This window comes from Phyllopteryx taeniolatus, chromosome 6 (assembly GCF_024500385.1).
Source record: "Phyllopteryx taeniolatus isolate TA_2022b chromosome 6, UOR_Ptae_1.2, whole genome shotgun sequence".
Lineage (NCBI taxonomy): Eukaryota > Metazoa > Chordata > Actinopteri > Syngnathiformes > Syngnathidae > Phyllopteryx > Phyllopteryx taeniolatus.
In genome coordinates, this window is record NC_084507.1 from 13444675 (window position 1) to 13471435 (window position 26761).

A 26761-nucleotide genomic window follows, 5' to 3' on the forward strand; every position below is an offset into this window, starting at 1 on the left:
TGGAACACGGATCACGTGACCTAAAAACATTATCGTTAAATAGTTTTTGTAGGTGGTCAATTCCATGTTGTTCCCATCTGCTAAAATGAAGGGGTATATAATTTATTTTGAAATCTGGATTATGACAGATTGGGGAGAGCATACTGGGAACTAATTGAGATACTGTAGATTCTAAACTTTTCCACCAAGCCGTTAAGGTGGATGCGATTATTGGGTTCTTGAAGCATTTATGGCGTTTAAGACTTGTGCAAATAAATGGGAGTTTTAGGAGTTTGATGCTGTTGCAGTCTATTTTTTCCAATCCTAGTCAAGAATGATATTCCTCATTGTGGTGCAACCATTTGATGAAGTATTGTAATTGATTAGCTAAATAATAGTGTTTAAAGTTAGGAGCATTTAGGCCTCCCTCTTGTTTACTTTTCTGAAGCGTGGATAGACTAATTCTATTTTTCTTATTTTCTAACTAAAAATGTAGTACAGCAGACTATAATGTTTGAAACCATTTAATTGTGGGTTTAAATGGAATCATTGAGAATAAATAATTAATTTGAGGTAAGGTTTTCATTTTCATTGTGGCTATTCTTCCCAGTAGTGATATAGGCAAGTTATTCCAGCGTTTTAGGTCAGCTGAGAGTTTTTCCAGAAGTGGTGTGTAATTTAGATTGGTTAGTGGTGTAAGTTTTGGTGAAATATTAATACCTAAATACTTAATGTTTCCTATAGGAATGGGGTAATCTGGGATTTGATCTGCAGGAGTCCATGAGTTTGTTATTGTTGATTTGACTTAAGACAATTCTATAAAAATGGCGGCACGGTGAACGACTGGTTATCACATCCGCCTCACAATTCTGAGGGTTCAAATCCCGGCCCCGCCTGTGTGGAGTGTGCATGTTCTCCCAGTGCCTGTGTGGGTTTTCTCCGGGTGCTCTGGTTTCCTCCCACATCCCAAAATCATGCATGGTAGGTTAATTGAAGACTTCAAATTGCCCATAGGTGTGAATGTAAGTGCGACTGGTTGTTTGTTTACATGTGCCCTGCAATTGGCTGGTGAGCAGTTCAGGGTGTACCCCGCCTCTTGCCCAAAGTTAGTTGGGCTAGGCTCCAGCATGACCGCGACCCTAGTGAGGATAAGCGGAACGAAAGATGAATGAATGAATTCTATAAAAATGACATTTGTCTAACCCTATTTTCAAACATGTAAAAGGCCACTTATCTCTGAGAGTTGTTGCTCGGTGGCAATAAAAAAAAAAAAAAGTTATCTATATTTTAAAATGTCAAATTAATTACACAAATAAACACTTGTTTAGAGCCAGGGTCTAGCACACAGTACCATTCAAGCTAGTTGCGGCGCTGTACAGATGCAATACTTTTTTTTTTTTTTTTTTTTTTTTTTTTTTTTAAACCCAGCCACACCACACCTACTTCTACCTCTCAAACTCCATCCACCCCTCTGGGAGTCAACATGGCCAAGGTGGACCTTAAAATAGCCACTGTTTTAAAAAACTAAACTACACTATGGACATTAAGTTAAGAAAATCAACTTGCTGTCTGTTGCATAAAGGGCAACATGAATGTAAACACTGAGGTTAAAGAAATTGAATAACAAACATAAAAAAAAAAAAAAAAAAAAAATAATTCTCTTACTGTCTCACTCTGGCGCACCACCTTCGCGCCCAGTGCTCTCTGTACAGCCAGGTTATCGTGTGCGCGAAACATCTCACGTCCAGCTACTTCCACAATACTAGCATTGTTTTTAGCATTGTCCGTGGTCACGAACTTACAAAATACTTTTGTACAAATAGTAGCATGATGGGGTAGTGATTTTCACATCTGCCTAACAATTCTGAGGGTCGGGGTTTGAACCTCAGCTCTGGCCTTCTTGTTTAGACTTTGCATGCGGTCTCCGTGCTTTTTGTCAGGTACTCTGGCTTCCTGCCACATTCCAAAAACAATTTGAAAATGAATTCAGTGACTTGTTCCTCAATACTTTAGACATGTTTGAAGATAATTGCTGAATACGTAGAAAGACTGAGAATGGTGTAGTACTCAGTTGTGGAGATATACTGTGAAACTGTTTTTCACTATTTCAGTTTTCTGAGGTTTTTTTGGGGGGGCGGGGGGGGTTCCTAGTGATGCACTTGGGCATCCGTCCAGCATGAGTTGCCCCTACCACACTATATAAGAACTGAGTGCCTTCATTCCATCAGCGGCTATCCGGTGCCATTGTCAGTTACTAGTTATAAGTACTTGACCCATTTCTACCACTACAAATAGCTAGGTATGCCTGCACCTTCCCTGGATTCCACTATTTAGAGATGAAGAGCAGTTAATTTCCCCAAATAGTGATTTCATATACTAAAAAAAAAAAATATTCAAAGTTACCTGGCCCTGTGTGGAAAAAGTAATGTCCCCGTAAACCTACTAACAGGTTGCCATCCTCGGCAGCAACAACTGAAATCAAACGTTTTCTATAACTGGCAATGAGTCTTTCACATCTCTGTGGAGATATTTTGGCCGACTCTTCCTTGCAGAATTGTTTCAATTCAGCAAAAATTGAGAGTTTTCGAGCATTAACAGCCTTTGTAAAGGCATGCCACTGCATTTCAATCGGATTCAAGTCTGGACTTTGACGAGGCCAATCCAAAAATTTTATTTTGTTTTTTTTAAACCATTCAGATGTTGACTTGCTGGTGTTTTTTGGATCGTTATCCTGCTGCACAACCCAAGTGCACTTCAGCTTGAGGTCACAAACTGGTGGCTGAACATTCTCCTTCAGGATTTTCTGTTAAAGAGCAGAATTCATGGTTCCATCAATCACAGCAAGTTATCCAGGTGTCAAAGGAGCAAAGCAGCCCAAGACATCACATGACCACCACCAAGTTCGACTGTTGGTATGATGTACTTTTTCTGCAATGCTCTACTACATTTACGCCAGATGTAACGAGACAAACACCTTCGAAAAAGCTCCACTTTCCATCTCGTCAGGCCATAGACTATTGTCCCAAAGGGCTTGGGAATCATTCAGATGTTTTTTGCAAAAGTAAGACGAGCCTTCAATGTTCTTTTTGATCAGCAGTGGTTTTTGACTTGGAACTCTGCCATGGATGCCATTTTTGCCTGGTCTTTTCCTCATTGTTGTTTCATGAGCATTGACTTTCACTGACTCAAGGGAGGCCTGCATTTCTTTAGAAGTTGTCCTGAGGTCCTTTTTGGCCTGAGGCCACATTGGTGTTCTCTTGGAGTAATCTTTGTAGGCCGGCCACACCTGGGAAGGTTCACCACTGTTCCATATTTTCTCCATGTGAGGATAATGGCTGTCCCTATCGTTTGTTGGAATCCTAAAGCTTTGTATATGGCTTTTGTTACCCTTTCCAGACTGATAGATGTCAATTACTTTATTTCTCAACTGTTCTGGAATTTCTTTGGATCATGTCATTTGGTTGCAGCTTTTTTGGATTTTTGTCCGACTTGATTTTGTCTGGACAGATTCTCTTTAAGTGATTTCTTGATTGAACAGGTCTGGAGGTAATCAGGCTTTGGTTTGATCAGTGAAAATTAACCAAAAATTGTGATTAGCCACTACTAATTCAAATATAACAAAGGGGGTAATTACCTTTTCACACAGGGCCAGGTAACTTTGAATACTTGTTTTTTTCCCCCGTAATAAATGAAATCACCATTTTAAAAACAGCATTTTAAGTTCACTTGGGGTATATTTGTCTGATACGGACATTCGTTTGATGATCTTAAACATTAAATTGGGATAACTATGCAAAAATATAAGAATTTGAGAAAGGGGCAGTATATATTCACGGCACTGTATTGCTTGACGCGGGATCCGTCCGCCGGGCCTGGAAACCAATTAGCTGGTGGCTAGTGCATCTCATTGCAGGATGACACCGTGGGCTGTAGTCCAACCAGTGGAGGCTTCAAGCGGATATATTTTGGTGGCTCAAACATTTAGGGACATCTTGGCATATGCTAGATGTACGAATGACAAATACAAAACAAATACAAAAATTACAAATGACAGTTGAAATTTGAGCAAGGTGTGTTTTCAACGCATTCAGCTGACACTCCCACAGCGTCAGAGCTGAGACGATGTCTCTTTTTTAAATTATTATTCTTCATTCCAATTTGGCAGGCTTGTTAACAACACTCTTCTCTGAAGTGTGTCAAATGTATGACATTTTTATTTGTACCTTAGAATGAAGACTGAATTGTCCATCGGAATGCACTGTAAGTGTGAGTCTAGATGGTTGTTTGCCCTTATGCCCTGCAAATGGCTGACGCTGGGGCAAGTGCTATAGAAGTGGATAGATAAATTATCATTTCGATGGTTAATGAATGCAGTTCAAGGTCAGTTATCTTTTAAATGGCTTTCTTTCATGCTCGTCTGTTCAAGCAGGTAGCCCCTCAGCTCGGCCAGCTCCAGCAACATCCACCACACCATCGGCCCAGTCTATAACCTCCAAAGCGACCCCAGCAAGTCCTGCTCTTGCCAGTATTTTGTCACGTGTTGACATCACACCTGAAGGCATACTGAATGCTCTGTCTAAAAAAAACACACCAGGTATGAAAATTTATTTTGACTCTATCAAAATGGTAGAAATGGTTAATTTTGTATCTTTTCCCTCATCTTCTTGCAGCATTGTCCTCTCTCCTGCACACTGTGACAAACTCTGCTCAACCCACTCGAGCTTCCCCAGAAGCATCATCATCAGCGAAGACCCCGAAAGCTAAATCCACAGTGGCAAACAGTCTCAAGCGAGAAACACCCAACAGGAACATAGTCTGGGAGAAGGACCGTCAGCTCTCCCCCCCTCCCGCACCCCATCCTCCCTGTGTTGCCTCCACTGTCTCTCCCCCAAGCCTCGAATCAAAAATCAACAGTTTCTTGCAGGGTAATCCAGGTTTTAGCCTGGCCTTAGGTGATGCCAGTCCAGATGGTGTTGATGGGACCCCAGTGCGAGATGAGGCTGTCGGTACCCCCACCCAAGATGAGATCATGGACACGCCTGGGAGTGTACCTGAGTCTTTAGGATCCTCTGGTGGCAACAACCTTTCACCCACAGCGTATCGCAGTGAGCCTTGGGACGCTGTGATCACTCCGTCGGGAAATAATGATAGTAACTTCACCTCTTCCCGGTATGGAGGTGCGAAAAGGAACGATGCAGCTAAGAGTGCAAGGAAGCAGGTGGTCTCCGCCTCCAGTAGTGAGCTCATGAAGGCTAAGAAAGATGCACAGCACAGTCAGGGTGTTATGACAGGAGGAAATGCCAGTACAAAGGGAGAGCATCGCCTCTCCGCTGGCTCCCGAAAAGCAAGCACTGGCTCTGAAGAAGGAGGTCTGAGTGGGAAAAGAGAGGACAAGCTTAAAGGTCTACAGTCCCCAGGTAGGGACACTAAGGACAGCGGGGGGTACCATCGCATTGAGACCCTTGTTTCACCCTGTACTGAGGGTGCACCCATTGAGACTGTGGGCTATTCTAACCAGCCCCTTGCAGGAGAGCGAATCAAGACGGTCGAGAGCATCCGTGTGATTGGTCGAGACTCTCGACGAGGAGGAGGGGCTGGTGCTCTGCCTGGGCCAATGTGGTACGAAGAGGAAGAATACATGGAAGCTCATTCTACCTCGCCCCATCCCATCCCCCCTCCTCTTAGCATTGGCCAGGGAGGCAGTGGGGAAATGCCGCCCCCACACCATCTCCTCTCTCACCCTCCTCCCCCTCCCCCTCCCCCACTCCCTCACCCGGTCCCTCCTCCTCCACCTCCTCAAATACCTTTCCAAATGCTTTACCATGCAGAGAGTCTCCAGACTCCTCCCCCTTCTCATCTCCTACACCCACCTCCTCCTTCACCCCATTTCTTTGGCGCTCCCCCCACCATCCCTCGACCTCCCCCGCCTCCCATGTCACCCACGCTGTCTCCCTCTTTGCCCCCACCAGTCATGGTAGGTGGACTTTTAGTCCCCGTCGACCAGATGCAGGCTGGTCCTCCTCCAGGCAGGCATGACAGTGCAGAGCGAGGAGGCCCCAGGGGTAACAGGTCCTCTCCTCGTCCACTCATGTCATTATTAGGTGATCCTCCCAAGCTGCCCCGTCCCGGCACAGTCAAAGAGCCTTTTCCTGCCCATAATACACCCCCGATCCACCGCCCAGGTGCTCCTGGTGCGCCTCCACCCCTCCTGGGCCGAGTAAAGGAGTCCCCAAGTTTGCACCCTCCAAGCACGTCTCCTTCGACACCCAATTCCCCTGCAGTGGACGGCACGACAGCTCGTGCCCTCGCTCAAACCGCCGCGCCTCCTGGGCAAAATCCCGTGGTGAGTCCTCCCAGTCAACCCCGCAGCCAACCTCCCAGCCCCGTCCCTCTCCTGGCGCTGCCTACTCAAAGACCCCCCTTGCTCTTTGGCAACCAGCGAGGCCACCACTCTCGACACTTTAACCAAGATCACCAAGGCGGTGGGAGGTTCCGTGGCAACAAGCGTCCCGGCCCTCCTTTTGCAGGTGGCCCGTTCCACGGGCAGAAGAGACCCTTCCAACCGCCACGCTACTGAAGTGGTCATCTGTGATGTGCTGAGAGAGGGAGTGCAAGCCACAGTGCTAGCCTAAACCCACCGCAGTGTGTGTTTGCCTTGATGGTATGAACCTAGATATATTTGCCTACTTCATAATCATAACACTTGTGTGTAAATAGTCCATTAAAACTTCATAGAATATTTAGCCCACAGTGTTGTATAAGCTTATCTTCAGAGTCAGTTTGGCATCTTCAACGCTCATTAGGAGAGTTGAGATCAACCTACAACAAAAGCTACTCATCCGTTTTGAATTCCTTACAGTTGTCATACATTTCATGAGTTAGAGGTCTTACTACATAAGAAGAAAATGTTGAATGATAGGAAGTCATGAAACACGACTTGTTCCAAAGTTCCTTTTCCTCCCTGAATGCATGAATGTGTACACTGTCCTACAACAGTGTTTGAAGTGGTTTCCAGAATTTTCTGATGTAAATAACCCTTGTCATCTCGCACTAGGAATTTTCTCTTCCCGCGTGTCCCTCCCGACTTTGTAATTCTAAGCTTGTAATATAAACGAGTGACTGACTACTTTTTCCCCCTCTTCAAACGCTTGTAAATGATGCTCACTGCTGCAGCCTGTCGTTACTGTGATCAAGGCTTTGGAAATGCTCATTTACCTCAGAATTTGTTTAATTTGTTATTTTTTGTTTCTTTTAAATTCAGTACATGGAAAAAAGAGGCGATAATTGTATTTTAATTAGGGATGGGCATACTAGTCAACTAGTTTTGTCTAAAGAACAATGTGATGGGAAGTTCAGCTACAGCCATGTAGTGACTCCAAATAACTCCTCTATGTAACACTCGTATTCAGAGATTTTTTTTTACATCCTGTTGAAATTAACATTTTCCCCCATAATAAAGTAAATCTAGTCAAATGCTCATCCCTAATTTTAATTTCCAAGTACATGTTTGCCAGGCTACACTTCAATCAAACATCGTGGATGGAGAGAGTTTATGGGGTGTCTGCGAGTACTTTGGGAAGCTCCTGCATGTCCTGAGTTGAATAAAATCCAGAGTTTCAATTAAAGTGGGGCGCGGGGGATTATTGCATTGGGTCTTGAATAAATAGCGCTTTGTAGTTAATGTGCGCTTCTTTTTCTTATGTAGCTGCCACCATTTTGACTTCAATTTATGGCCTGCATAGTTTATTGACAAAAGTGAATCTGTGGCATCATCACAGTATATGATGAAACAAAATTGCACTAAGGATTGTTCAGTCTACTGTTCATTTTAATACTTGAGTTGTTATATTGCCCTCTTCGCTTCACTGTCTTCAACGTCTTCTGCTTCCAAGAGCCCGTGTGCTCGCAATTTTGTTCACCCGAAAAGAGCAGTGTTAGAATATGGCAGCAAATAGACAACAGCCCTTTCTCCCTCTGCAAGATTCGAGGCTCACTAAAGCCGCCCTGTCTTCCACATTTAACATTTTATTGTGACAGATGCATAATGGTGTCACTGCTGTCAAAGCCTCACATTACCTTCATCCAACTGTGTGTGTTGATCTACCCAATGTACTCAACATGCTAATCTATGGGTTCTTCCATTATTTAAAAAAAATAATAATAAATAAAAAAAAAAACCAAACAACACACCTCTATTTCCTAAAATAGTGGTCGCCCCTCTGATGGTTGCCGGACACATCATCCACTTCAGCTTAATAAATGCCTCCCTCAAATAGACATCTCGCTTTTCCCATCAGGAAATTGAAAAAGGAATATTATTTGTTAGCTATTGTTAACGTATGGCCATTTGAGTTGACTGATGAACCCATTTGAACTCTTGCTAACCAAAACGGCAGCACCGTAGCATGTAAACAGTCTTGGAAATGGAGTTAAATGTGTAAACAATTTGATTATAGATCTTTCTTGCCCGATGGGGAGATGGCGGCAATTGGTGTTCCAGTAGACTATGTGATCAACCCATAATGTTTTCATTCATGTTCAGGAAAGTCCTTTTCTAAGTTTCGTTTTACATTACATTGTAATGTAACGGTTATGTTTAATATGCTGTACATAGACTTGGAGGCCTCTGCCCCTAATATAAACCTCCCACTACCAGCGGTTGAGTAAATAAACATACCCCGGCCACTATGCAGAAATATGGTATATCTCACTCGTGTAAGAGAGCGGATGTCAAATATTTTTCTGTTTATTTTCCAACTTATGTAGTCTATTTCATTCTAGCTCAGCATAAAATATTTCCACACTGTAAATAACCGCCTCTCTCCTTGCCACATGATTTGACCCCATATCCCCCCCCCTCCAAAAAAATGAAAAAAAGACAAAGTGGATGGTTTGTGTGTTTGGGGGGGAAAGCTGTTTTTTTTATTTTTATCAATGACGCTATATAACCAGTGTTGGAGTGTCCAGTCCTTTCTAGTGACACCAGCATGCATAGTTTTTGTCACGGTCAATGCATATGCATCATTCTGAGTGTTTTTTTTTTTCCCCTTCTGTTTTGTTATTTACAATGCAATTTTTTTTTTTCCCCCCTTCTGTTTTGTTATTTACAATGCAATTTTACACGTACATGCAGTATCATTGCTTGGTTATTTCCAGCAGCAATTGTTACAAGTAGTCAGGTATTCCACTTTTTTTGTTGTAGTAAATTTAAAAAGTTAAACGCCTACACATTACAAGCAACATTTTACACAACAGTATCTGCACCACACATGGGAGATAACATTAAATAGGCAGTGTTATTGTTTTGCCATCCATAATTTAGTCAATGTCCATGGGGATAGTAGTACAAAACATTTTCTTGCATGTCGGCTGTAATGACACAAAAGCTCTCGCTCTTCATGTTCAACATTGCCTTTTTGGTACAGTTGGTTAGTTTTAGTTTTTTTGTGTGTGTTAGTCATATTCTAACTGATTTCAAGTAGATCTTCCTTTTTTCCTGCATAAACGGTTCTTGTTACATGCCAAATGTCTTCTCCACAATATCGCACATTTTGTTTTAAATATATTTATATATATATTTACGTTTGAGCGCAGACGGTGTGATGCGGCTTCATTCATAGTGAAAACCATCTTGTTAGATGGGGTGACGTCAGTAACCGGAGACGAGCTCTGGAAACTGCTTTAGCTCCACCGTGTGTTCAAAGTCGGGCACAATATTATGTTCGTTTAATAATAATACAGTAATAGTTGAGTAATTCCCCGGGCAGTTGGGAAATTTCTTCTTAGTTTGAATTTAATTAGCTTCTGCCATGATTATTTTGCAATAATCGGTTTCTCAATAAACGAGGTCAATGTGAGCACTTGATACATGATTTGAATTTTCCGTGGTGCGTGTAAAACTCATTTACGCTTCCGTGGAAGATCCTTAACATCTTCATGTAATAAAGATTCGACACAGAATCATTTAGGAAAACGAAAAAATGATTTATCATGATTGGAATATTTTTCCATTTTCTATGCACCAACAAAAGGTGCAAATTTGAGTCAACATGTCGGGTTTCAAAAAGGTTTTTATTTTATTTTCAGCGTGGCGTCGTAACTGCGTTTGTTTACATGCTCCCGTGCGTTAGGTTCTATGCGGAGTACGCGTCCTCGTGAACGCGCACGTCGTGACGTCACAGTCGTCATGGCCGCGTGCGTACGGTGAAAATTGGTGGTGGTGGCTGTACTTGGAGGACATGACGTGAATGTTTGTCCGGGCATTTGTATTGGAGATGTCGGTGACGCAGATGTATCGGCTGGTCGTCCGTCAATCGACTGCTCGCGCGTTCAGGAGGTACAGCAAGGTGCGAAAGTGATGCATTTCCCAGTTGCTAGCATGAAAGGCTAACGTTAGCATGCTGGTCTGACTGTGATGTCATTCAGTGTGAACAACTGCTATTTGTCGCCCAGTCAAAGTTTATTACTCTGAACTTTCCAGGATCATGTACTGTAGTCATCAAAATTACCTTCAGAGCCGAAATTCCATTTTCAGTCGTTTTCATTGCGTCTTAGCTTAATTTAGCAGCTAGCAGTTATCCTGGGATAAAAATTACTTTGTTCAGAGCGAGGCGAACACTTGCACACTCTTGTGCAGCATCGTGGCACTGATATTTGGTAAACTTAAAAAAAAAAAAAAAAAAACAGAAATTTGGAGTAGCTCCAAACCAGCCCTTAAGTGGATGAATACTATCAATGACGTAATTGTATTGATTCTGCTAGATCAGGACCCTTCAGTTAATAAAGGCGCACTTTTCGTTTTAACACTAGTGCTACTATCTTGATTGATTTCTAGTAATGAACTTTGATCTAGCCAGATGTGTTATGCACTGCTGTTGTGGAGGAGTATCTTTACAGGGCTAAACTAAAAAGAAAAAAAGAAAATTCGCCATAAATAACATGAAGCATTTTCTTTTCAAAGTATACTCTTTGAAAGCGATAAAACAATTTATTTGATGAGTAATTATGTGGTATGAAGTTAAATGAGAATCTTGCTCAAAAATGTTTACAGTACATAAAACAGATTTATGCTGCACACTTTGTTCTAAAGAGACTGCACTTTGAATCGTTTCACTCTTAGGAAAAATGTCATTAGGCTTAGGCCATAATTTTGGTGACTAATAATATGGTTAATGGAAGAAATTGGCGTGTTACTGCGAGCTGTTGCATTTTTTTGTCTTCCATTATGCTCATGCAGAATATAAAGCATTACAAACTGTTTTTATAGACGGGTCTAGAACAGTTCAGCATGAAAAAAGAACAGTTGTAATACATTAACTATTATGTATCTACAAACTAGCCAATAAGTCCAGACATACAGTTGTGCTCATAAGTTTACATACCCTGGCAGAATTTCTGATTTCTTGGCCATTTTTCAGAGAATATGAATGATAACGTTGATGAGTGCACATTTTTCTCTAGTATTTTTTGATAACATGCTGCATTGATCTTGCCATCAATTTTAATCAAGATTCCGTGCCTTTGGAGCTCACACATCCCCAAAACATCAGCAATCCACCTCCATGTTTCACAATAGGAATGGTGTACCTATCATCAAAGGCCTTGTTGACTCCTCTCCAAATGTAACGTTTATGGTTGTGGCCAAGAAGTTCAGTTTTGGTCTCATTACTCCAAATGATTTTGTTCCAGAAGTTTTGAGGCTTGTGTCTGTAGTTTCTATTGTCCTTATTTAAAAAGAATAAACACAGTTGTTTGATAATAAATGGCTTCACCCAAGCACTAACCATGAGTGAAAGAAGTTTGTGTTGTCATTCATATGATCTGAAAAATGGCCAAGAAATCATAAATTCTGCCAGGGTATGTAAACTTATGAGCACAACTGTATTTACATCAAATAGACTGTTGGATTACTTCAGTTCAGTTCAGCACACAAGCTTTATTTTAGGTAATGTGTTATGAGGCAAAGTCTGTGTAAGAAAATGTGGTTTGTGGTGCTGTTCTGTAGCATGGTTGCACTACAAGCTATTGCTTTTTGTTTTTGTATTCTCTTATACTAATGCAGAATATAATGCATTATAAACTGACTTGGTTTTGAAGGGTTTTATGCACACTTCCACAGCAGTTAAGTATTTACAATCAGGACAGATGTACATTTGAAACTTTTCTCAATGATTTCTTAATTTCAGACCCTAATTTTAAAATCTCTGTACCTTTCTGTCTTCAGGCGTGCCCAGCGTTGCCAGAGCGAGTGCAAATCTTTGAGTCTCTCAGGGAGCAAAAGGACAAAAAGAGGAGAGTTGAGGCTTCGGAAAAGCACCTCAGCATCCACATAGGTGAAGGCCAGCTTGTGAAGGGAACATCCGGGGTCACAACGCCGCTCTCTGTCGCACAGAGTATTCGGTATATGCAGAACAGGAATTTGCACTTACTATTTATTTGCACTTTGTTGATCCAATTTCTCCTCACAGTGAGAAAGGAGCCATAGTGAGCAAAGTGAATGGGGAGCTATGGGATCTTGGGCGTCCCTTAGAGGCTGATTGTCACCTACAATTTATTGGCTTTGACTCGCTTGAGGGAAGACAGGTAATCAGAATCATCTTTATTCATTTGCATATTTTAGTTCTTTCTTTGCATATTTATAATATGCAAGAATATGAGTAATATGTATACCAAAGAACATTGCTAGATATCAAGAGTATATATAAAAGCTGTGGCCATATGTAGTTACAATTACTTTAAATTTGTATTTTTAATTTTTATTATTATTATTTTTTTTACTCTTGTCCCTTCATGAGTTATTGTGGATGTGCTCTGTGTTGTTTAGATCTAATATTATATCATCAACCTAAATCAACTAAACTGGTTAAGGTCAACAGGAACACAAGTACCTTAATTTCAAATATCTGCAACATGGTGTGTGGAATAACAAACCAGCTGATTACAAGTAAAATGACGTATTTTTTTGTAATCTCGTTTTTCAGTTTGTTCAATTTATGTTTACAGCTCTACTGCCAGTATGCAGTTTTGGTACTGTTATGTTACTCATGAACAGCCCCTTTTCCCTCTTGTTATCCTTCTTTCCTCTTCTTTGAGCATCTTATTAACACTACTGCAACAGTTGTCTCTGCTGTACACAAAAACCTAGACCTCCAGCCTTTTAGACAGTACTCTACCAGTTACTTCGAATCAAAGCAGCCCAGAGCTACTTTTTGTATTTATGACTGGTATTATTTACTTGTACTGTTTTTACATATGACATAGGCACTGGAACACTGAATGTAATACAGTGGCTGAAAGTATTTAACACGTCACGATTTTTCTCACTAAATACATTTCCAAAGGTGCTATTGACATAAAACATTCACCAAATGTTGGGAACAACCCAAGTAATCCATACATACAAAGAAAGTAGAACAAATAAGCAAGGAAATTACGTTATGTGAAATGTGAAATGACACGGAAAAAGTATTTAACACGCCAACTTGTATTTATTTAATACTTTGTACAAAAGCCTTTGTTTGCAATGACAGGTTCAAGTCGCCTCCTGTGTGGAGAAATTAGTGGCATGCATTGCGCTGGTGTGATTTTGGCCCATTCCTCCACATAAGCAGTCTTCAAATCTTGAAGGTTCCGTGGGCTTCTTTTATGGACCTTGAGTTTCAGTTCTTTCCAGAGATTTTCAATTGAATTCAAGTCAGGTGATTGGCTGGGTTGTTCTAGCAGCTTAATTTTTTTCTTTGAAACCGATTGAGAGTTTCCTTGGCACCATGTTTTGGATCATTATCCTCCTGAAATGTCCATCCTCGTTTCATTTTCATCATCCTCGTAGATGGCAGCAGATTTTTGTCAAGAATGTCACTGTACATTTGCCCAGTCATCCATCCTTCAATAATGTGAAGTTTACCAGTACCATTTGCTGAAAAGCAGCCCCACACCATCATGTTCCCACCTCCAAACTTGACTGTTGGTATGGTGTTTTTAGGGCAGTGGTATGCATTATGGCATCCAAAGAGTTCAATTTTGCTCTCATCCGACCAGAGTGTATACTACCAGTATTTAACTGGCTTGTACAACTGTTGGTCAGCAAATTTTAAACGGGCTTTAACATGCTTTTTTTGTCTTTTTTTTCTCAGCAATGGGGTCTTGTATGGTGAGCGTGCATACAGGCTATGGCGACGGAGTACATTACTCACTGTTTTCCTTGTGACAACAGTACCTGCTAATTCCAGGACTTTTTGAAGCTTCCACAGGTGGTCCTTGGCTCTCCGACAAGTCTTCTGATTATTCTTTGCACTCCTCTGTCAGAAATCTTGCGAGGAGCACCTGATCGAGGCAAATTTATGGTGGTATGGTTGGCTTTCCACTTACGTATTATGGCCCTGACCGTGTTCACTGGAACATTCAGAAGCGCAGATTTGCATCTGTAACCAATGCCATCATTTTGCAACAATTACTTTGCGATGGTCTTGAGAAAGCTCTTTGCTCTTTCCCCTCATGAGATGCGTCTTGACTCACACCTTGGCAATGAGACCTTTTTGTAGACCATCAATTAGGACTGAACCAGCTATTCATTTGCACTGACAAGGGGCTGGATTGCTGTTTCATTATCGATAGATTTTCGGTGTTGTCTTGGCTTTCCGTGCCTTTTTGCACCTCCCTTTCTTCATGTGTTCAATACCTTTTCCCTGTGTCATTTCACATTATTACACACAACCTAATTTCTGATCTTATTTGTTCCACTTTCTTTGTATGTATGAATGACTGGGTTGTTCCCAATATCTGGTGAAAATTTCATGTCAATAGCTCCTTTGGAAATATATTTAGTGAAGAAAAATGGTTACGTGTTAAATACTTACTTCAGCCGCTGCATCTTGTTGCGGTATTTTGGGGGAATGAAAAAAGGTAGGATGTATGTTTATTGAATAGTTAGACCTACATAGTTTGTGCCTTTTGTTCTTTAGGCAGCATGGCGGACAGGGGCGTGTGTGTTGAGTGGAGTGTTGCAGAGGGAGTTTGGTGCCCGGGTGTGTCGCGAAGGAGTGTCGGAGCTCGGCCTTTACTGTGACCATGTGCTGGAGAACAGGTGAGACACTGGCATCTCAAAAGGGCAGTAAAACACTTCAAGATAGAAATATTATTAATAGAATAACAGATTTCAACATCTGTATTCTTGTATTTCACCACTAAAATGGTGTTATGGTCAGGGATGCACTTAAAAATGTTGGTCTGGTTTCAAATGAGCACGAGGTTGTCTAATCTCATGGATGAATTTAGAGACTTACAGCACTCAGTTGCGTGCATGGAGGGGGCAGTGCATTCAATTTAGGGGCGAGCATCCAAATGAGTAAATAGATTTCTTATCGGCACTGTGCCAGTGTGAAACAGGAAGTAGCCTGATGTGCATTTTTGTGGTAGTATATATTACTGCATTGTCAGTTTACATTTGTATGTGTATTTTTGCATTGGTCTGATAGATCATTTACAGAGAGCAAGAAAAGGACTGGTTGAAGTACGGCCATCTAAAGTCAGCTTTGATGGACAGTTTGTTTTGCCTAAGATAGCGTCTTCTTTCATGATAACAAATCCCCTGCATAGATGACCATTCTCCCTCCCTCAGAGAAAGCGTTATCTTTGACATCACGCATGCAGGGCCCCTGACCTACTTTTATTTATTTTTTTTTTTTTTTTTTTTCTCCAATCATCCTCCCTCTGTCAAATATCTATTTGTCTTTTGATGTTCCACCTGTGTCCTTTCCTTGCCAACAGTGCCGCCGTGTCTCTGAGTGATCTGGAGGAGAGATGCAAGGCGGCCGCTGCCCTCAAGCTGCCTCTGACCAGGCTGGAACTCGACGCACAGGAGATCAGTGAGCTCTTCCAGGTTAGTAAAACTCATATGACCATTTAGTCACCTGTCCATCATCCTCTTAAGACAAATGAATCTTCTTTTCCTTTCGGCTTGTCCCGTTAAGGGTTGCCACAGCGCGTCATCCTTTTCCATGTGAGCCTATCTCTCTAACACCAACTGCCCTCATGTCTTCCCTCACAACCTCCATCAACATTCTCTTTGGTCTTCCTCTAGCTCTCTTGTCGGGCAGGTCCATCCTTCTACCAATACACTCACTATTTCTCCTCTGGACGTGTCCAAACCATCGAATTCTGCTCTCTCTAACTTTGTCTCCAAAACATCGAACCTTGGCTTTCCCTCTGATGAGCTAATTTCTAATTTTATCCAACCTGGTCACTCCGACAGCAACCCTCAACATCTTAATTTCCGCCACCTCCAGCTCTGCTTCCTGTTGTCTCTTCAGTGCCACTGTCTCTAATCTGTACATCATGGCTGGCCTCACCACTGTCTTATAAACTTTGCCCTTCATCTTAGCAGAGACGCTTCTGTCACAAAACACACCTGTCACCTTCCTCCACCTGTTCCAACCTGCTTGGACCCGTTTCTTCACTTCCTTACCACACTCATCATTGCTCTGGACTGTTGACCCCCAAGTATTTAAAGTCCTCCCCCCTTGCTATCTCTTCTCCCTGTAGCCTCACTCTCCCCCCTCCACCCCTCTCATTCATGCACATATATTCTGTCTTACTTCTGCTAATCTTCATTCCTCTCCTTTCCAGTGCATGGCTCCATCTTTCTAACTGTTCCTCCACCTGCTCCCTGCTTTCACTGGAGATCACAATGTCATCTGCAAACATCATGGTCCACGGGGATTCCAGTCTAACCTCATCCGTCAGCCTATCCATCACCACTGCAAACATGAAGGGGCTCAGGGCTGATTCCTGATGCAGTCCCACCTCCACCTTGAACTCCTTGTCACACCAACAGCACACCTAACCACTGTTCTGCTGCCCTCATACATGTCCAGTACTATTCTAACATACTTCTCTGCCACTCCAGACCTCCGCATGCAGTAGCACGGTTCCTCTCTGGGTACTCTGTCATAGGCTTTCTCTAGATCCACAAAGATACAATGTAGCTCCTTCTGACATTCTCTGTACTTTTCCATCAACATCCTCAAGGCAAATAATGCATCTGTGGTACTCTTTCTTGGCATGAAACCATACTGTTATTCGCAAATACTCACTTCTGTCCCAAGTCTAGCGTCCACTACTCTTTCCCATAACTTCATTGTGTGGCTCATCGACTTTATTCCTCTATAGTTCCCACAGCTCTGCACATCACCCTTGTTCTTAAAAATGGGCACCAGCACACCTTTCCTTCATTCCTCAGGCATCTTCTCACATGCTAGAATTCTATTGAACAAGCTTGTAAAAAACTCCACAGCCACCTCTCCTAGATGCTTCCATACATCCACAGGAATGTCATCAGGACCTTCTTTAGTGTCCAACCTTGCATACATGTCATCAAATGCCTCTTGTTTGGCCTTTGCCACCTCTACCTTTGTCCTCTGTCACATTTCAATGCATTAGGTCACATCCTACCTGTGGGACATAGCTGCTAATCACATTATACATAATATTATCACATTATACAATTTCAAGTTTCAGCCTCATCACTCGATCTGATTCTCTTTTCACCTCCAAGACATTTTTAGCTAACTCTTTTAAAATAACCCCTACTCCATTTCTCTTCCCATCTACACCATGGTAAAATCATTTAAACCCTGCCCCTAAACTTGTAGCCTGACTGCCTTTCCACTTGGTCTCCTGGACACACACGATATCAACCTTTCTCCTAATCATCATGTCAACCGACTCCCGAGATTTTCCTGTCATAGTCCCCACATTCAATTCTAGGCTTCACGGAGGAGGGCCCGAGCTGAGGTTTGAACCCAGCACTTCTTGGCTTTTTGGCAGACGTGCCAACTAGTAGTCTACCATGCCGCCCCCCCCCCCCCCCTTTTTTTTTTTTTTTTTTTTTTTTTTTTGTGTAAACAACTATCACTTGTTCACTCCCTTAAAATATATTCTTGGGAGTAAAATAGTGTCTGACATTGGACTTGTGTGCAGTTGGAGTGACAGGCTTTGTGTTTTTTGTTTCTTTGTCTCTTGCCTTGCCTCCATTTCACCTGTAATATGAGCCTTTTGTGTATTTGTTTCAGGATGACATGCTCAGATTACAGCTTCTACAGGAGAAGATGAACGGCCCCACTGCTACGGTATACAGGCACGTTTACACATACATACGCACAAACAGGCACTTATAGTGTCCTAGAAACACACTGTAAAAAATTCTTACAATCATTTTGTGTGACTCAGGTGTGGAGACAGCATAGCACTCTGTAATGGCCCCCTCCTCCCACACACTGGCCTCCTGAGGGTGTTCAAGATGCTCCAGGTGTTTTTTTTCCTCCATTAGTGAACAGTGTTGTGATCTCTTCTTTAATCTGCCATCGCAGCTATTGATGTCATTATCAAATTTATTATAAACTCAACTAAATTTGATTCTATAGCACTTCAACAAAGTGGTGTACATAATACAGATTAAGCATAAAATTAAAAGAAAATAATGATAGTTTCCATTTAAAATATACTTTAAAAATTTTTAAAAACCTGCAGCCCGTCCTTTGTGTCTTAGACCAAACTATTAAGAGTCCTTCTTTTGGCTGCCTGCTATTCCACCAGCAGCCTGTTGGTGGTCTCACGGGATTGAAGTTGTGGTCAAACTCCCCAGACATCACTTTAATAGCACAAAGTGTGTTTGATCTATATGCATCAGCCACTTGATTTGATTTAGCTGCAACATATAATAATTTACAATATAGGGGCTGTATTGAAAATTTAGCCTTTACAAAGATATTAATTATCAAATTTGATTGGACAATGTGTATTGTTTGTGCAATATGTGCTGGATCATCTTTCTAATATTTTGAGCTTTCAATGTAACTAAATATCTCTCTGTATGACTGTCCAGTGAGGTGCATATGGTCATTTATTATCGTATGTTTGTAATTTGTAATGTAATATTAAGAATTCAGTATTGTTAAAATAAAAGCTCTTTGACATTGTCAATCAGAACAGATCATTGTTCTCTAACATTTCATATTGGTCACACTGTTATACTGACCTTAGTGAGATGGTGCCAGTGAGAATGAATAGTTTGACATAATACTGAGTTTTTGACACACCAAGTATACTGTTGAGCCTTGCTAATCTGTAAAAGTGTTTATTTTGGCTTCATACATGTAGAGGGCTTAATGATGCTATGTGAATGGAATGTTCCTCATGGTTATTGATCCATGAGGGAGCTGGTTTTCCATACTGGCACGTCACTGGACAGACTGCGATTCCATGGCAACAGCAGGATGTTGTTTTGTCAGAGGCCAGTTTCCTGTTCTTGGCTCTCACATACACACACACTGTGCCATCCATCAGAAGCTCTGTGACTCGTATCGCTTCACCCTTCCTCTTTTGGCTGAATTGCGCTCTTCCGCTACCTTTCGCCAGCCCTTTATACACCAATTACATTGACGTGAATGTTAACACGCCTTCCGCACGTCTGCTCTCTCACTCCCCAGCTGTCAACTCTGACTCTGGCCGACCGGAGTGAGTGCCCGGGTTTGATGCGTCTCTTTGGGGTGGCCTTTCTCAGAGAGAGGGATAAGGAGGAGTGGGACAGGGAGCAGGAGGAGACCCGCAGGAGGGACCACAGACGCATCGGCACAGTAATACCACTCACTTAAGAGATGTTGTGTCCAAGCGAAAATGTCAAAAAGAATGAACAGAATAGATAATGCATCACAGCGTATCAGTGGAACCTCAAATGTGCAACACACTATATTTACCCATCCATTTTCTATAGCGCTAGACGCAAGTCCTCATTAGGGTCGTAGGTGAGCCAGAGCCTATCCCAGCTGACTTTGTGCGAGAGGCAGGATACACCCAAGACTAGTCACGAGCCAATCACAAACAATCCATTCAATAGATTAAAAAAAAAATTATGCCATTGCAAGGAATGTTCCATGGTCGAACTGTCACAATCACATCACCTTTACTAACTGTACAGGCATTGTTTTCAGTAATGTTTTAGCTTTTTTAACTCATAAGTGTAACTGTCAGACAATTAAAGGTCATCTGATTGGACTCCTGTAAGCATTTTCAGACAATGTCATCATGATGACTTGCACTATTGTCCACGATTCTCAACTTTCATTGATTAGAAAAATCAAATACTGTATTTAGGAGCTGCTAGGTTTCTGTGCTGAAAAAAGCAATAGTTCACAAATTTCTAGTGACCCACATATTTGGCTCCTGATCACCTATATGAGAACACTCAGAAGAAAGAGAAGAAAATATTTTTAATTCGATTGCTTGGTTAAATCTCGGAACACTCAATCTTTTAACAGGACCAGGAGCTGTTCTTCTTCAATGATGTCAGTCCAGGAAGCTGCTTCTTCCTCCCTAAAGGAGCGCACGTGTACAACACACTCACTGACTTCATCAAGGTGACTTCTATGAAGGGCTTCTTTGAGGCATTATTTACTCGAAATTAGGGCTGCGAAAAATAATGGAATAACTCTGCTACGTCGACTTAAAAAATAGGTCTATGCAGAATTTCTGCCTCAAAGCTCCGCTGGGACCAACAAAAAAGAAGAAAAAGTTACTGTTAAAGACTGATTTTGTTGTCTCAAATTCTGACAGTTCAGACCATGCACTCAGTATCAACGTGCAATTTAAGGATAGAAGCCCCCTCATAAAAGAAAATAAAATGCATGCTAGTCGTAAGTTGGGGGGGGGGGGGGGGGGTTTGGCGATTACTCGTACTCGACGAAATATCTATCAGATAAAAATATAAATTAAAAATTCTAAAAATATTTGATTGTGACAGCCCTACTCGAAATGCTGTTATATTCCACTTGTGCAAGCATCTCAAACGCACCTTTTTAACAACACATCCCTGAGGGTATTACTGTTTTCCATCAGAATTCAGGATGTCGCGCTTGTTAGTCTCAATTTATTGCTGTGTTGTAACAGTCTAAGCACATCCTTGCACTCTTTGTGACAGATACGCATATCCTCCCTCCCTCTTTGGACCTCTTGCAGAGCGAGTATCGAAGGCGAGGCTTCACCGAGGTCATCACCCCGACTCTGTACAACACTGCATTGTGGGAGCGTTCAGGCCACTGGGAGCACTACAGCGACAACATGTTCACCGTGACCTTGGAGGGTTCTCAGACCTACGCGCTCAAGCCCATGAACTGCCCTGCACACTGGTACAGACGCACACATACACGCACACTTATAATTCTCAGTGGGTCTTGACTTTTCCTGTCTTGTAGCCTGATGTACGAGCAGCGTGTGCGCTCGTGGCGTGAGCTTCCTCTGCGCTGGGCCGACTTCGGGGCGCTGCATCGCAACGAGCTCTCCGGCGCTCTGGGAGGTCTCACCCGTGTCCGCAGGTTCTGCCAAGACGACGCTCATATCTTCTGCACACCTGAGCAGGTACACATTAATAGACTCAAGTTTAGCTTTTAAAGTACAGTGGAACCCTGATTTACGAATTGTATTGGTTCTTGAATGCGGTTTTTGAATTAAAGTTCATATATTGACTATAATTTTAACATAAAAAAATAAGGTAAACATCAATTGCTTCCAGCCTCAACAAAAATCCCCATGTTAAGAAAAGTAGGAACACTTTGAACACAATATAAAACTTATACTTAAACTGTATACTTATACTTAAACTTATACTGTTTATCAGACATATCAAGGGGGTGAATGATGAAAAATCTCTTTATTAACCAAGTTAACAACAACTGGTTTGAAATCACTGTTCTAGTCAGGTCATGTATTCTATCTAATCAGTGTATTCTATCTAATCAGTCAGGTCAAACAAACATTACAACAGATGACAGAAATAATGGGAGCTAACTTACTGTAGTTGAATTACTTTATTGTAATTAAATTACTTCACACACACACACACCGAAACTTTAGAGCATGAATCGACATCACGCCGGGATGTTTACGCACAACCGTTAGTGCTAGCACTAGCTTGCTAGGCTACATAACGTTTTGTTGCCTGCTTGCAAGGGGTATCGTATTAAAGTACGTGAACATACCTCAAGCAAGCCTTAAATTAACAGAATCTCCTGAGCACCGGTGACCACCAGCACACGTTTTAACCCATTTTGTTCTTATAATACACGCGTCGCGATGTCGTCGCCATGGTAACGAGTGTATCCAGTCACGTTTATGAGTAGAAAAGATAAAGCCCAGTGATCATAAAAGAATGGACGTGGTGGTATCAAAGATGTTATTGCAGTCGTCTGACATATTGCAATCGCGAAAGACAAAATTTGTCTTGTAGCCTGATCCATGTTGTCTGTCGCAGACGTGTTGTTTGTCCCACACCGCCAACGTTTTTTTTTTTTTTTTTTAAATAACTTTATTGCTTGTCAGATATTTACAGTACTTCGTCAAATGACACGCGACAAGGCTAAAAATAAACTACCTTTTGAATTCAAATATACTGTACACGATGGCGATGCGGAGTAAATGTCTTTAGTGGAGCCGATCAGCCGAATTATGACATTAAAGCCGATCAGCTGATCAGCATAAAATGCTAATTATCGGCCGACACTGATCAGGCCGATCAGATCGGTGTAAAGTCTGCTAATATGGTCATTATAACATTTGATGAAACAACAAATTTTATGTTGGCACAGTACTTTATGTACCACACACAATTTTCTATTCTGATACAACCTATAAATGGGGCACGTACCATGGGACCATATTACAGTGATTAGATGGGCCACACTAATAATTCCAGAGACATTCCAGCTTCATGAATGAGGCGCTTTGTCCTGATGCAATCTTAACCTCGAAATGTGCCGCACGCTGTGTGTAATCCTGATCCCCCACAAAGCTCCCATGGAGGTGCGAGTCCAACCAACCTCCCCGTGTTGGTCTCCTGTCGAGCCTCAAAGATCCCATGATGAGTCGCATCACCACGTTAACCTCTCGGATACCATTTTAATGTCTGCTGCCAGTGGGCATCATACCCATATGAAATTTAACCCTCCAAATGTGCGTGTCCGTTATTGACATTGTGTCCTCCTATTGCCCTCATGTTTTTTTTTTCTTCATCCCTCCCAGCTGGAAGATGAGATTGTGGCTTGTTTGGATTTCGTGAGGAGTGTTTATCAAGTGTTTGGGTTTTCCTTCCATTGCCTCCTGTCCACACGTCCCACTCCCTGCCTCGGGGAGCCAGAGCAGTGGGACCACGCCGAGCAGGTCTGACCAAACTCAAAGAAAGAAATTGTGTGTAATTGTGTTTATATGAAGCCACAGCTACAACAACCAAACAAGCATGCACCACTTAAACAGTCACTTTGTAGAGAGCTGCCTTATCAAGCTGCTGTGTCGATGTTTATCTTAAAGCTGATTCAATTGAGTGCGATTAAATGGGCACACACCCTCACAGGGGCGACGTAAGGATCAAAATGGGACTCACTTATAGGCTCCCCCACTGTTTTTTGTTGTGTGCGCAGCAGTTGGAGCGGAGCCTGCAGCAGTTTGGCGAGCGGTGGGAGTTGAACCCAGGAGACGGAGCTTTCTATGGGCCAAAGGTGAGTGAGGCCGTATTTTAAGACCATCTATCAAGAATGGATCGCGTTGGTACTAGTAGCAATGTCAGTTAAAAATATCCAACACTCTATTTAAGTCAAGTAAGTCAAGTCTATTTGTATATAATTCATTTGAGTGGTGCCCTGTGTTATTTTCAAGTTAGACGTGGTCGTAAGGGTTTTTCAGCTCAGGTGCATGCACAGAGTTGAGGCAGCTCATGTAAGGGTGCACTTCGACAAACACAAAGACGCTCCATGAAAACAAACATTCCTCTCTCCACGTCCAGCTCAGGCGTGTTTGCAGCAATTAGCGAAATCCGCTCCTCTTTCGTGGCGGCTCATTTTATGAGCATGTCGCCCCCCAAAAATGCAATTTTCCTCGCACCTGTGAGACTTCGCTCAAGTACAACACACTCCTTCCCAACTTTCTTGTGACATTGCAGATTGATATCCAGATCAGAGATGCTATTGGCCGACAGCACCAGTGCGCAACCATCCAGTTGGACTTTCAGCTGCCAATCAGATTTGATCTTCAGTATGTGGGGTAAGTGCTGATTTCTGGCATATAGTTTACTCCACTGATGGTGCTGATAAATCATTTACTGTGGAATCTCTTGAGATCAAATACAAATGTGCTAATTTGGCATCAGTTTGCTAAAGGATATAATGAAAATGTCAATGTTTTCAGGATCACTTTCCATCATGAAACCTGGGGTAACTGTACAGGTAGTTAGTTTAACATTTTTTAACTGTTAAAAAAAAAAAAAGTTGTTGACCACTAATACGTAAATCATTAAAGGGGGCGGGGGGGATTATTGCATGTACTTAAGTCGTAAGAACTTTCACATAACACAGCTCACTTTTCTGTTACAATGCTCTTCCCACTTATTGTCACTTGAGCCCTACTGTATGAGTGCATACCACTTTCCCATATTGCACTTAGTCGATCGAGCGAACTTAAATGATCCTATAGAGCTTCAATGAACAAAAGTTGGGCCCCATAACACCATCTCCTCTGTCATCACTGGCCCCATGCAATCAATCAAACCTTTATTTATATAGCACCTTTCATACTTACAGTGGGGCAAAAAAGTATTTAGTCACCCACCAATTGTGCAAGTTGTCCCACTTAAAAAGATGAGAAAATAAGATCTGATTTTCGGGATATTTTTTTTTTTCTCTCTCTCATTTTGTCTCTCATAGGTGAGGTATACCTACGATGAAAATTACAGGTCTCTCTCATCTTTTTAAGTGGGAGAACTTGCACAAGTGGAGGCTAACTACTTTTTTGCCCCACTTTACAAAACAAACAGTGCTTCACAACACAAAGACAAACACACATTACTCCCACTCACCCGCAGTCTCTGAGCCCCTGGGACAACCAGCACCCATGTGTCAATGTAGTTACAGTTTAAAAAGATGATTAAATATGTAACATAGCTGCTGAGGCTTGGCTGAGCCCATATGTTGTCGTACTATAGCGGCTCCAACTACCGGAGACAAATTCCTTGTGTCTTTTGGACATACTTGGCAAATATAGATGATTCTGATATTCTTTGATAGTATCATAAAAAAGCCAAGGAAAAAGCAAAACTTTCATTTTGTGTGACAAGATTTTTTTTCCCTCAAATTTTTGCTGAATTCCAAATTGTATGACTTGGGGCTGTCAACTTTCTTGCATTCTAATAAAGCTGTGATACCTTAACAGTGCTTCACCATATGGAGTGTTGTGTTGGATGGTACAAAATGGGTTGCAGAGCACTGGTCCATACTGGTCTACTGTCACATGACCCAGCTTCCTCTTCCTGTTTATCTCAGGCGAGATGGCCAGTTGCAACGACCGGTGATGATCCACCGTGCAGTACTGGGATCACTGGAGAGGATGATCGCCATCTTGGCTGAAAACTTTGGAGGGAAATGGTGAGAAGAAATTGGAGTCCGGTTCAGTTCTTTTGAGCAAATTCACCATTTATTCCTTTCCTTCCAAAGGCCGCTATGGTTGTCTCCGGCGCAGGTAATGGTCATCCCTGTTGGGATCAGCTGTGTGTCAGCCGCCAAACAGGTCAGTAACAGGTTTCTGTTCTCTCACTGGCTATCTTGGGGGGTGGGGAGGAACCCAAATACAATGTTTGTTTTGTTATAAGGTGGTTCAGCAGTTTCATGAAGCTGGCTTCATGGTGGACTTGAATGAAGACAGTGGCTCCACCTTAAGTAAGAAGATCCGCTCTGCTCAGCTGGCGCAATACAACTACATTCTTGGTAAAGAGCACTGACATTCTGGCCATAAGCTTTACATCCTCAACTTTGTTTTTTGTGATAAATGTTTTGCTTTCAGTGGTAGGCAATCTGGAACGCGAGAGCCACACGGTGAGTGTTCGAAGTCGAGGCGGCCTGCAGCTGGGCAGGCGACCTGTCGAGGAGGTTCTGATGAGCCTCACACGGCTTCGAGACTCCAGGAGTAACCAGGAGACCTTTTAAATGGGACATAAGAAACATTCTCATCCATTTCTGAAATTACACAATCAAGTAACTCAACCTATCTACATGAAACATGTTATCGTTGGCTTCTGATAACTGACACATAATACTATCGATGCTTTTACTGTCTGTGTCTTGATGGGGGGGGGGGGTTCCCTTCAATCTCAGGCTCCCGCTTGAGCAACCTAGAAACCCCCTACCTTTGCCGTGCTCATCATGGTAACTCAAAGCTGACAGCGGGGCAGAGGCTGTTTTGTATAGATGCAAAGCAGGCTGATTGCAACGGCGCACTAAAATTGTGTAAATATAGAAAGACATAATGTATGAAAATGTGACTTTTTAATAGTTTATATTCAAATAGGTCACTGGAAAGCCTGCCTACGCATGAAGTGTGAAATTACACAACCACATAAATCTTTTGTTAGCTACCTATTTTTGTCCGATTTTGTCACATTTTCACTAATGTCTCTGTCTCATTTGCATTAGATACAGTAAGACTGCCCCTTTCATACAGGCATATTTCAGCAAGGGGAATAAATTGGGTGTGAACTGCTATCCTTCTTGATCCTTGGGATATTTTTGACAAACTCATGTTACAGAAATGTTATTGGAGACTCGGCATATCCAAGACATCTACAAACTATTTGTGGAAAAATTGCGTATGTGTCTCAGGACAATTCTGTAATGTAAACCAATGTTAATTTTTGGTGCGGCACTTTAGCTGGGAGAAGTGCAGCTTCATTTTCTAATAAATCTCCACAAACGTT

The 26761-nt window shown here is 42.0% G+C and overlaps 2 protein-coding genes across 4 annotated transcripts in view; both read left to right on the forward strand.

Annotated features, from left to right (window-relative positions):
• Window positions 1–7660, forward strand: part of LOC133479146 (regulation of nuclear pre-mRNA domain-containing protein 2-like) — a 42685-nt gene extending 35025 nt beyond the window's left edge. The window contains exons 11-12 of the mRNA XM_061775711.1: window positions 4409–4573; window positions 4650–7660. Of these exons, the coding sequence (XP_061631695.1) occupies window positions 4409–4573; window positions 4650–6556 (2072 nt within the window). The 3' untranslated portion in view covers window positions 6557–7660. The remainder of the gene's footprint in view (window positions 1–4408; window positions 4574–4649) is intronic.
• On the forward strand, window positions 6501–26761 carry tars2 (threonyl-tRNA synthetase 2, mitochondrial). Of its 3 annotated transcripts, none has more exons than XM_061775709.1 (18): window positions 6501–6640; window positions 12203–12378; window positions 12447–12561; window positions 14940–15061; window positions 15745–15856; window positions 18048–18112; window positions 18205–18283; window positions 19464–19610; window positions 20292–20390; window positions 20989–21158; window positions 21225–21387; window positions 23047–23184; window positions 23442–23519; window positions 23960–24060; window positions 25335–25436; window positions 25506–25578; window positions 25661–25775; window positions 25852–26761. In XM_061775709.1, exons 1-18 carry the CDS (start codon window positions 6638–6640, stop codon window positions 25992–25994), a joined length of 2001 nt encoding a protein of 666 aa, XP_061631693.1. In that variant the 5' UTR covers window positions 6501–6637; the 3' UTR covers window positions 25995–26761. The 3 variants fall into 3 exon arrangements, with proteins under 3 accessions (XP_061631693.1, XP_061631694.1, XP_061631692.1); XM_061775708.1 differs by lacking the exon at window positions 6501–6640 and adding an exon at window positions 9864–10325; XM_061775710.1 differs by lacking the exons at window positions 6501–6640; window positions 20292–20390 and adding an exon at window positions 7799–10325.

Excerpts from the sequence above, each read along its gene's own strand:
- tars2 (XM_061775708.1), top strand. The coding sequence starts at position 10,227 with ATGTTTGTCCGGGCATTTGTATTGGAGATGTCGGTGACGCAGATGTAT. Across the intron at positions 15,062-15,744 it reads GACCATGTGCTGGAGAACAG|TGCCGCCGTGTCTCTGAGTG; the intron begins GTGAGACACTGG and ends CCTTGCCAACAG. Across the intron at positions 25,776-25,851 it reads GCAATACAACTACATTCTTG|TGGTAGGCAATCTGGAACGC; the intron begins GTAAAGAGCACT and ends TTTTGCTTTCAG.